The sequence below is a fragment of the Mauremys mutica genome, chromosome 12, assembly GCF_020497125.1.
Source record: "Mauremys mutica isolate MM-2020 ecotype Southern chromosome 12, ASM2049712v1, whole genome shotgun sequence".
NCBI classification, from domain to species: Eukaryota; Metazoa; Chordata; order Testudines; family Geoemydidae; genus Mauremys; species Mauremys mutica.
In genome coordinates, this window is record NC_059083.1 from 52,725,113 (window position 1) to 52,737,211 (window position 12,099).

At 43.3% G+C, this 12,099-nt stretch overlaps 1 protein-coding gene across 1 annotated transcript; it reads left to right on the top strand.

The window, feature by feature from the left end:
- The first annotated feature begins 9,142 nt into the window (after positions 1 to 9,142).
- On the top strand, positions 9,143 to 10,081 carry LOC123346949 (olfactory receptor 11L1-like). The gene has a single exon (XM_044984384.1). It carries the CDS (start codon positions 9,143 to 9,145, stop codon positions 10,079 to 10,081), a length of 939 nt encoding a protein of 312 aa, XP_044840319.1.
- The last annotated feature ends 2,018 nt before the right edge of the window (positions 10,082 to 12,099 follow it).

Sequence of the window (12,099 nt, forward strand, 5' to 3'; positions counted from 1 at the left end):
AAGAATTTGGCTGGGCATGGGTTGGTGTGTGAGAGAAGAGAGAGGAGAGAGAACACACAGAACAGAGAGCGGGAACCTGAGGGAAAAAAGCACGGAAGGCAAACAGTAGCCCAGTGCGAAAAAGTGAGAGTTTGGGTCGCACAAGGTGGTGAATGAGACTTGGGGTGGTAAGCAAAGAAGCTGCTCCTTTTGTTCTTGGTTCCTCATGCATTCAGAGAAGTCAATAAATGAGATTGGATCAAAGAAAATATCAGACTCCATCAATGTCTACTTCCAACTGGGACAGCCCCACGGCTCCAAACTGTGACTAGCCATTGGGTCAAAAAGGGGTAACAATACACAGTCTCTACCTGGCATGGAGATACACATTGTGTTTGGGGAGGTTTGAACCCTAATGCCCTCAGCATCTACTCAGGGTTGTCTTGTTTTTGCAGCAGAATAGCTGAGAGTGTCTGAGTGTTTGCGTCTCTGTCTGGTCCCTAGAGAAAAACAACCTGCTGCTTAGAGTAATAGGAATTATCCCATTGCCATGATGACTCTGGTTATTCTTGTTAGCCATACAAATGTCCAGTCCCTCTTTGATGACTACAGTCTAATCACACATCGTGGAAAAAGGTATTTATTGGTTCAGAATTTGCCATCTTTTAATTTTATTGTATGTCCCTGTGATGTTTCTTGTAGTGCCCGGAATTGTGCGGCACCTACTGACACCTCCCCTTAGCATAGGGAAGCCAAGTCTGTGCCTGCCAGGGATCAGCTCCCTGAATATTATTGTGATTTTTGGTGGAAAGGACCATCTATCACAAAGGCAGGCTTACTTGGGTGTTAAGACAGACTGGAGTGCCCAAGGGGACTGTCTGTGACTCCATGTTAAGGCTGTTGTAGTGCTTGAGGTCCCACTTGATACTTGTTTGATGAAATCCAAGTCTAGACCTCACAGTCAATGCGGGGGTTGTGCTCTGCTTCTGAACAGTCTGCCCTGAGGTTGGTACCTGTGCTCTTCAGCCACTCCAGTCAGGCTGACAGCCCTTCTTCCCCTGTCTTCTGGGATGGCATGAGTGAGCCAGGTGGTCTTGAAAAGCCTGTGCTGCCACATCTGACGAAGTGGGTATTCACCCACGAAAGCTCATGCTCCAATACGTCTGTTAGTCTATAAGGTGCCACAGGACTCTTTGCCGCTTTTAATGTGACAATACTCTCCCCTGTCTTCAGCAACTCAGGGTCTGGAAAAGGGTGTGAAGTGGCCGTTACACTTTACAAGTGTGGTATCCTGTCGGGGGAGTAGGATCAGTGTTTGAACATAGGGCCAGGGCAGGGAGCGCTTGTCCATTGCAGTGGTGGTCTACTGTGTGGTGTGGGTATTTTAGGGTATTGCACAAATAGGGGAGAGTTAAGGTAGTGTGGGCATTTATCTCCTCTGTGGAAGGGCCCGAGCTACCACTGGGCACCTAAACTCGACATTAACAATTTTTTTTTTTTTACATTTTGTTTCCTAGTTTTTTTAACAGAAGGAGCAATGTGTGTTGGTGGGAGTTACTGGCCGTTTAGACAACTATCGTTCTCACCTAGGTTCACAGTTGATGTGCTACTGTGGTTTGGTAGTAATCAAAAGACCTAGTTTTTATACTGTGCTTTTCATCAGCAGCTCTCCCAGAGCTTGACATAATTATCCCCATTTTACAGATGGGAAACTGAGGCACAGAGGTGACATGACTTCTCATGGTCATCTAGCAGGCCAGTAGCAGAGCTGGGAATAGTCCTGGTCCAGTGGCCGGATGAAGATGACAAGAATAAAAAAAAATCCCTCACCACTCTTCAGCCTTCCTCAGAGCCCACGTTTCATGGTCACATGGTAGAGTTGCTGTCAGCAACTCAGGGGCTGGAAAAGAGAGATCTGCAGCTATGTAGGAAGTTGGATGTCCTGACGTCCCCACAGATGTCACTGAAAGGCCCAAAACATGGCAGCAGCTGCTGCCATACGAGTGCCCACATCTTTTGAGCATCCTCCAGCCCAGTCTATGATGTTGCTCAAGTATTTCACAGCTGCCACCCGCTCAATGTATTGTTCACACAGATTAATACAGAGCTGGTTGTAAACTGGAGGTTGAGGTTGCTCAATGGTAATGTAGTTAAGTTTTATCCAACCACTGTGCGGCAGCTCTCCCTTGTCCCCGACGTGGGGATTATTGGCACCATCTGGCTGGCTCCGAATGGACTGAACTAAAAGCTCAAAGCAGAACCTCCTCCCTTCTGAAACTGGTGCTACAAAGTCAGGTGGAAAACTCTTCCATTGGCCATTATCCGAGCAGCAGCTCTGCTGTACAAGACACTGGGGTCAGATTCTGATCTCCGCTACCCAGCCACCTCCGTGTCATTCTGAAGTCACCCCATCATCATGTAGATCGAGACTCTCATCATGTTAGTTCACACTAGTTAAAATTCTATCGTCAGCTCAACTACCAACACAACCAAACCAATCCCGTGCGTCAGGACAGACCCACGTGTAGACGATAGAGCTGCATGGGGGCAGTTCTCAAAGTGCCTCAGGAGCGCAAGTTCCTCCATTAACTTTCAATAGGGCTGGGATTTTAATGGGTTTTGGGTGTCTAATGTCCTCAGCCTATAGGCTCTCACAGTTTGTTGCTAATGTGGGCTGAGGTGGCTGCATGGCCGGAGTGAGACTGCTGTCTAGACCGGTCCTTGGGGGACTGGGGCACTCAGAAGCTCCTAAAGTTTGATGAGAGGAACACAAGTCCCCATGACTCTCACACAGCAAATCTGGTTCAATTTCATTTTTTTTTTAATTTAAAAACTAGGACTGTCAGTCGCAGTTAACTCAAGCAAGTAATGCAAAACAAATTAACTAGATTTTTAAAAATAGTTGTGGTTAACAGCAGTTTTAATCGCACTGTTAAACAAGAATAGAATACCAGTTTAAATGTATTATAAATATTTTTGGATGTTTTTCTACATTTTCAAATATGTTGATTTCCATTACAACCCAGAATACAAAATATAGAGTGCTCACTTTATATTACAGCAGTTCCATGCGAACGCCTGGTCTCACTTTCAGATGACATTGTAAATAAGAAGCAGGCAGCATTATCTCCCCTAGATGTGAACAAACTTGTTTCTCTTAGCGACTTGCTGAACAAGAAGTAGAACTGAGTGGACTTATGGGCTCTAAAGTTTTACATGGTTTTGGTTTTTAGCGCAGTTATGTAAAAAAACAAAAACAAATATGGAATTATAAGTTGTATTTTCACAATAAAGAGATTGCACTACAGTACTTGTATGAGGTGAATTGAATAATACTATTCCTTTTATCCTTTTTACAGTGCAAATATTTGTAAACAAAATAATAATATAAAGTGAGCACTGTATGCTTTGTATTCTGTGTTGTACTTGAAATCGATATATTTGAAAATGTAGAAAAACATCCAACAACATTGATAATAAATTGTCTCTTTCCAGAGAAGACAGAAGGAATGGTCTGTGCCTCAAAGAGATCACAGTGGTTTATACTGTGGATCTTTTTTTTCTACTCAGCTGAGCAGGGGAGCTGGAGGGAGAGATGGCCATGGTTTCACAAACCTTCTGCTTGCAAACTTGCTCACCAGATACTTGACCCTGCAAGTGTCACACTTTCCCTTTAACCCATTTTTCCTTGGGAAAGTGAGCTTGTAGATTTTTAAAGTAGAAAAAGTCCATTGTGATTGTCTAGTCTGGCCTCCTGCATAACACAGGCCAAAGAAATTTTACCCAACGATTCCATCACCAGACTCATCACTTGTCATTGAGCTAGAGTGGTTCTTTTAGAAAGAGACCTCCAGTCTTGATTTAAAGACTCCAAGTGATGGAGAATCCACCACAGCCCTACGTAAATTGTCCCAGGGGATAGTTGCCTTCACTGTTAAAAATGTGCACCTTCTTTCTAGTCTGTATTTATCTTGCTTCAGCTTCCAGCCACTGGCTCTTATTATGCCTTTGTCTATGAGATTAAAGAGCCCTCTGCTATCAGACATCTCTTCCCCAGGTAGGTACAGCCAGGCTGTGACCAAATCAACTCTTTGTTAAGTTTCGTAACCTCCTCTGTGTTAATTAAATAGTTTGTGGTTTTTAAGTCTCTTACTGCAAGGTAACTTTTCCATCTCACAAATCATTCTTGTAGCTGCTCTGAACAATGTCCCATGGAATGTGGTACATTCTTCATCTCTTTGAGTCTTTAGAACAATATTGGAGTCTCTGATAAGCAGATATGCTCTAGAAAGGATCAAATTAGATGATTTATAGATTTAAAGGCCAGAAGGGACCATTGTCTGACTTCCTGCATTGTGCAGGCCACAGGACATCCGTGAATTAATTACTATTTCAAATACAATAGCTGTGACTGAACTGGAGCAGATCTTGTAGAAATATTTGATTTAAATAGTTCCAGTGATGGAGACTCCACCACAAACCTTGGCAAGTTGTTTCAATGGTCTATTACCCTCCCTGTCAAAAATGTCCACCTGATTTCTAGTCTGAATTTGTCTAGCATCAACTTCCAGTCATTGGTTATTGTTACACCTTTGTCTGCTAAATTGAAGAGTCTTTTATTATTCAATTTCTGTTCCCCATGTATGTATTTATAGACTGTGGTCCAGTCAACCCTTAACCTTCTCTCTGTTGATCTAAATGGACTCATACAGATCAATCTATCATTATCAGGCATGTTTTCCAACCCTTCAATCATTCTCGTGGCACTTCTCTGAACCCCCTCCAATTTTCTAGCATAATGGTTCCTTCTGGCCTCAAAACCTCTGAAGCTATTTAAAATCATTAAATAAGTTTTTTTTCCTTATTTTCCTTTTAGGTTTTGAGCCTTCATTTAAAAAATAAAATTATAAATAAGTCATAAATATTTAACAGTGAGGGCAACTAACCAGTGAAACACTTTAACAAAGTTTGTGATGGATTCTCCCTTACTAACCATTTTTAACTCAAGATGGGTGTTTTTCCTAAAAGATCTGCCCAGGGAATTATTTTGGGGAAGTTTTAGGGCCTGTATTTATACATGAGGTCAGACTGGAAGACCACAATGGTCCCTTCTGGCCTTGGAATCTATTAATCATTTATCTCGCTCCAAAATCACACCTTCTGCTCCCAACTTGTTCTTTTTCTTTCTGATGCACTTGCCATGAGGGAAAGAGAGAGAGAGAGAGAGTACAGGTGTGGAGAGAGTGAGAGATTCGGAGATGGGTTAACACAAACAGGGATTGTTAGACAGATATTTCTTTAAGGGAAGTAATTCTGTGGCCAAGACTTTCAATTAGGGGAGTCTAAATAGGCTTTTATACGAGGCCTTTCAAAGGGGCCCAGCACTAAATAAGAAAAATAAATGAAAAGAGATGGACAAAAACTAGGAAGTCAGCAAAAAGCTGCCTATCCTCCTTAAAGTGCTGTGGTGATTATATATGTCTGCCATTGACTATCAAGGCAACTATGGAGCATTCTCAGAGTCCTTTCACCAAAAATCCTGCAAACATAAGAGCCTTGATAGTCTAGAAAATGTTTAAGTTTTGTCTTTTTCTTGAGACAGTCTGTGCTCCTATCAATGCAGGCTGGGATTTTCAGAGAGGCCTGTGGAAGTTAGCTGTCTGAGAGGAGGTCTACACATAAAATGCTGCACCGATTCAGCTGCACCACTGTAGCGCTTAAGTGAAGATGCTCCTACGTCGATGGGAGAGAACTCTCCCATCAGCGTAGTTAATCCACCTTCCCAAGAGGCAATAGCTATGCCGATGGGAGAAGCTCTTCCACCAACCTAGCACTGTCTACATCGGGGGGTTAGGTTGGTATAACTACGTCGCTCAGGCATGTGGATTTTTCACATCCCTGAGGGATGTAGTTATAGGTCTGTAGTGTAGACCAGACCTGACTGTCACTTACATGCAGTAGGACTTGGGTGCCTAACACTCTTAAGCTGAACTGAAAATCCCAGCCTAGATCTCAAATAGTTGAATGAGTCCAGTAAGCTAGTTCAACCTGAAGATGTAGTCTTGATGCAATAATCACTGCGTACAATTCTCAGTAGTGGTAGAATGTTGTTTTCTTTAGTCTCGTTGAGTGCTCTGTTTGGAAATGCAAAATATAAACAATTCCCCCATCACATTACTTTAGATATGATCATCACAAGCAGTCTCCAGGGTCATTCCTCTGTCAGTAACACACAGGAGAGGCTGGTTTCTTCTATAAAGCCCACAATAACCAGAGAAAGGGTAATGAAGGTTTTGCATACTGGAATAAGCAGGGTCGCAGGACCCATCAAGAAAATGGACAGGTCTTTACTGAGAGCGAGTGAAAGTGCATAAAGAAAATGAAGACAGGAGAGTGATTGATGGTGGAAACTGCATCATGATTCCCCAAACCGGCCACTGGTCACTCCTCGCACACCAGTACATTGATCACTCCTTCACAGTCACAACTAAAGGTAAATGTTAGGGCTGGGTGGAAATTTTCCACCAGAACCCTTTTTTTAAATTTAGTTCTTCATGGAAAGTGTCTGTTTTCCTCCATTTTTTAAAAAAAAGTTTTCTTCAGAAAACCCAAACATATTTTGGTTTCTGATGGAATTCTTCTGGTTTTCAGCAACTTTCAGCACATTTTTTTCAGTTTTTCAGGTGTTTTGATGAAAAGTTGACAATTTGCATGAAGGGGATGGGGGACTTCCAACCAGATCTAGTCAATGTAATCATTATTGGGGAAAATCCTGGGGGTCTTTATTTCACTTTTTGCTCAGTCTGTAACCAACACACTTCCATTGCTCTGGGTATATGGGAATTTTCACTGAGTGAAGGCTGATTTAGGACCTTAGACCATGCAGAGTACTACTGGGAGAACAATTGAACTACAAAGGCTCTATCTGTTGGTCTGTGTCTGTCTCTCTTGGTTTCTGAGCATTTCCCATTCTATCCTGTCCCAGACAGGGTGTTTCAGTGTTTCTTTGATTGCCTGCATTTGATTCCTCTCTATGAAATGTTGCCTTCGCTTTTCACCCCACTGTTGTTTTCCAAGCTCCTTTTTATGCTGTGGATGAGATATAGTGATTGGGTGGGAATTGTTTCCCATGTAGCAACCAAAATCAGCTGCTCTGTACTTCCATAAGGAAAACAAATCCTTGTCCTCAGGTGGCTCGCAGCCAGGCTGTGGCTTGATACACCTTCTCTAAGTTAACTGATAACTTAGACACATTTCAGCTTGGTCTTTCAGTGATCGTTTGAGTGAAATTGGTTACAGTGATACATTACTGATCTAGTGTATTACTCATTTGTCTCTTTATTTCTCTAACACTGGAATACAGAGAGGGTTTTTATATTGCCTTTTCGGATGTGTTACATTTCTTTTGATAAATAGAGCTTGCAGGAAATTTCTTGTCAAAACTGTTTTTTTTTATTTTTTATGTAAAATTGGGTTTTCAAATTAAATGACTTTTTTTCATGAAAACTGTCTACTTTCCCTGGAAAATGGCATGTTTTCATTAAAAAAAAAAAGGCTGTTTGGCCAAAACCCAAAAACATTTCAGCCAAAAACTGAAAAATATTAGGTCAAAAATCAAAAGCTTTCAGCTTCTTGTGGAAAATTTTCAGTTTTCAGCCACAAAATTTTGATTGTCATTTTTTTCCACAAAAAGTCAAAAATTTCTGTGAAGAAAAAAATTCCAGTCAGCTCTAATGTTAAATAGAGCTGTTTCAAACATCTCCCTCTATCTGTCTAATTTCTCTCTGTCTGTCTGCATATGTCTCTCTGTGCCTCTCTGTCTGTTTCTCTGTTTGCCTGTATCTTTCCATCTCTTTCTAAGGTGTCTGTGCTATATTGAAAACTGTTATATGCTATCACTGTGAATTCTTAAGGGTTCTCCTGGTCCTGCTTGCAGACCAGGGGGCTCTGTAGGGAAGCATGAGATCAGTGTCTTTCAGCAGTCAGTCTGAAAAGAGCCAGCCTAGAGCAATGGGGGGTGAGTTTGGTGTCTCTGCCTTATGGAGCAGCCTACTTTTCTCTCTCTGGTTTTGGGTTTTATGCATTGGGGGTTTGGATTTTATGCAATAAAATCATGGTACATTGCAACCTTCCAGAGAGAGTATTTGATGTTTTAATCTAACTTCCCTGTTTGTATCCTGTGAGCATAACAGTATCCAGGGCGATCCCATAACCTTTATCTTCCATCGCCCAGCCCTTTAGACAGATTTTGAATGCCTTTCTATCTCCCTGACAACTCACCTCTTTGACATGGATTCTCACCCCTTTCCTCAGTTGTTTCTAAAATGTCCCTCTGGATTTTCCCCTAAAGTGGAAGTTCTGTGCATGTTCCTGACCCTGTAGCTGCTGGTTGTCTCCAGCAGAGCCTTTCCTCCACTGACCGGAGTGTCAGCTGAGAGCTCTCAGCAGCTGTCAGGAGGCACTGAGTACTGCATCATCTCTTTGCAATGTTCTTTGAGATTACAAGGGAGATCAACCACACCTACTCCCTGTCCATCCCACTTATGAATGTAGACCCCCCAACTCCCATTATAATAAAATAAAATAATATATATTTTCAAAAATACTTAGGCAACCAATGTGCCTTAAGGTCAGATTTTTAAAGCTATTTAGGTGCACACAGCATCACAATGCCCAAACCTAAATCTCTTTTTCCCAGATTAGGCACTGAGGAGTCTACATTCTATTGACTATTCTACAGTCTTCCATGTCTAAATCCAGGGTTTCTCAAACAGGGGTTGCCTCTTGTGTTGCCTGGTGTGCCGGGCCGGTTTGTTTACCTGCCCCGTCTGCAGGTCCGGACGATCGCGGCTCCCACTGGCCGCGGATTGCTGCTCTGGGCCAATGGGAGCTGCTGGAAGCGGCGGCCAGTAAGTCCCTCGGCAGAATAATTCAGTTCAGGGAACCTTCTGCGGTGCCCCGTGGCAGCTGTATTTCAGTTCTCTGTGTCTCCATTCTTCACTATGGGATAAATATTTTTGAAAATCCCACTAGGCGCCTATCTGCAACTTTGGGTGCCTAAATGCCTCTGGATATCTGTCCTTCTGCACTTGCTTAAGTTGATGGAATGTTTGTCCTTTTGCAAGTCCCACCTCTGAGTTTTAGTATTTTTATTTGTACCTAGATGCACCTCATAGAGGAAGCAGAAGAGGACAATCGAACGGTCATCTCAGAATTCATCGTCCTGGGATTTGGGAATCTCCCTGAATTGCAGATAGTTCACTTCCTGGTTTTCCTGGTGATCTACACTGTGACCATGTCTGGGAACATCCTTATCATTGCACTAGTTGTGGCTGATCAGCACCTTCACACTCCCATGGACTACTTCCTGGGGAACTTGTCCTGCTTGGAGACCTGCTACACCTCCACCATCCTACCCAGGTTACTGGCCAGTCTCCTGACTGGAGATAGAACCATTTCTGTCAGTGGCTGTTTTGCACAGTTTTATTGCTTTGGTTCTCTGGCAGCTACAGAATGCTATCTCCTAGCAGCAATGTCTTATGATCGGTATTTAGCAATATGCAAACCCCTGCGTTATGCAGCCCTGATGAATGGCAGGTTGTGCCTCCAGCTAGCAGCGGGGTCTTGGATAAGTGGGTTTCTAATTTGTGTAATAATGATGTGTTTTATGTCACAATTAACATTCTGTGGCCCCAGTGAAATTGACCATTTCTTTTGTGATTTTTCTCCAATGCTAAAGCTCTCCTGCAGTGACACCAGCATGATCACACTGGTTAGTTTCATACTCGCCTTCCTAGACTCACCTTGCCCATTTCTATTAACTGTGACATCCTATGTTTGTATCATTGCTACTATCCTCAGAATCCCTTCCACCACCGGGCGGCAAAAGGCCTTTTCCACCTACTTCTCTCACCTCATTGTGGTTACAGTTTTCTATGGGACCCTAATGACTGTGTATCTGCTACCAAAAAACAATACACTGAAAGCCCTGAACAAAGTGTTCTCTGTCTTCTACACAGTCCTGACTCCCATGCTCAACCCCCTCATCTACAGCCTGCGAAACAAAGAGGTGAAGGAGGCCCTGAGAAAAGTCATCCGGTAATATATGTTGCTCAAATGAATTCAGATGGAGTCACTGATCTGTGAAGGAATCTATCTGGCTTAACGAGCAAGAAAGTTTACCTCTAGTAGGGCCCATGCTCACACCAATGGGAACTGCTTTGGGGAACGTGAGGACATGCTACATTATGGGTTGATGACATTCCCATTCCTGGCTAAAGCTGATACTTGCTGCTGCCTTAATTGGAAACCTGACTGTCTTGCGCTCTACACTCCACATGACGACATTTGAGATTTCAGCTACGTGTTTCATCTATTTCGCTGCTCTCTCTGAGTTGGGAAAATACCATGTTCTACTTGGTGTCAAGTATCAGAGGGGTAGCCGTGTTAGTCTGGATCTGTAAAAGCAGCTGCTTTTACACGTTCTACTTGGCACTGGCCTCAGATCCCTGTGGGTGGAAGTAGTTGGTTCAAATATTTTCTCTCTCCTTGATGTCCTGTATTCCCAAAAGCTCCATAACTGGGAAGATAGTACTGGTGTTCCCATTTGTTGTACTACATGTCATTTTGCAATGGGTAGAAGGGGTGTAAGAGTGTGCCTATACTGCAATGTAAGCCTAGGGTCTGTGGGACTTGAACCCGTAGGCTCAGTGAGTATAAACCTAGGCTTGAGTGTCCACACTGAATATTAACACTTGGCCTAGAATTTCTGGACCTGGGTCTCACACCAGCACTCAGGTATCTACGCTGCACTATGCAGACCTAAGTCAAGACAGCTTGTGACAGATTTCCTAGCACCTTTCCGAGTGGGTAGCCATACTAGCCCTTTGTTTGTGGTGCCCTAGGGAAAACTTGACTGTCCATCCTGCAGCACTTTACCAGAAGCTATTGCAGCCTGCCAAGGTATCGGGCCAAGTTGTATTTTTAGTCTGCACGTGCCTGGCAGCTGGAGCCAGCAACAGGAAGGAGTTAGTGTTTGAAGCACTTGTCTTGCTTGTGCTTTCACTCCTGTTTCAGGCAATGGGCAGAGCTTCCATGAGGTGCTGGTGGACATTTCAGGGGCATTTTCTGACCTGCAGAAGAAGACACCTGTTGGAGGAGGATGAGGGTGATACAAACCTGACAGACTCAAACTGGATGCTGCTGCTCATGGCTCTTGGGGGAGCCACTGATGCCCCCTGTGTAGAGTGGTGCTTCTGGACCAGAGCCATGAGTACAGACTGGTGGGACCCCCTTGTCATGCAGACCTGGGATGACCAGAACTTGCTCATGCTGAAAGTTGCATTTCTGGAGCTTTGTTAGCAGGTTTCACGGACCCTTCAGCACCATGACACATATGCAAGGGAAGCCATTCCTGTTCAAAGGTAGTTTGCTATACCCCAGAGTCCTACAGGTCCGTTGCTAACCAGTTTGGGGTTGGAAAGTCAACTGGATGTACTCCTTTTGCCTGGGCTTATGAAACAGTATCCTCATCACAGAGGCCATGGCAAAAGAAGGCTTAATTATATTCCCAGTAGGTGTAGAATGGTGGTTGAATGTGTGTTTGTCAGATTGAAATCCTCAAGCCTGAGTCTTAGTTTAGGCTTACATTGCAGTGTAGACATTCCCTAAGACCCAGTGCGTCAGGCCCAAAACAGATTAGTGGCTATCAAAACAGAAAAAAATATTTGAATATTTCTGTTGACACAACCTCATTCCTACAGCAACAACAAAATTGATGTCTATTAAAAAAACAGCAGGTAGGTGTGGAGGAAATGCTACTCGTGGCATATTTTAAAAGTGCCAGCATCTTTCATCCTGAAGCACATTGGGTAAAGTTTCCAAAAGTGCCTAGCTGACTTAATGGCATAAATCTCATTGACTTTCAATGAGACACAGATTCTCCCATCCTTAGGTCCCTCTGAAAGGGGAATGCTTTTGAAAATTCTACCCATTGAATAGTACATTAATCCTTAGGCCTCTGATTCAAATTAACTAATTGAAAGAATGACAGTAATTGAGCCACTGAGGGTACGTCTACACGGCAGCTGAAGGTGAGCCTCCCAGCCTTGGTAGGCAGAC

Bases quoted from the DNA above. Each gene is read 5' to 3' on its own strand.
- LOC123346949 (XM_044984384.1), top strand. From the start codon at position 9,143: ATGCACCTCATAGAGGAAGCAGAAGAGGACAATCGAACGGTCATCTCA.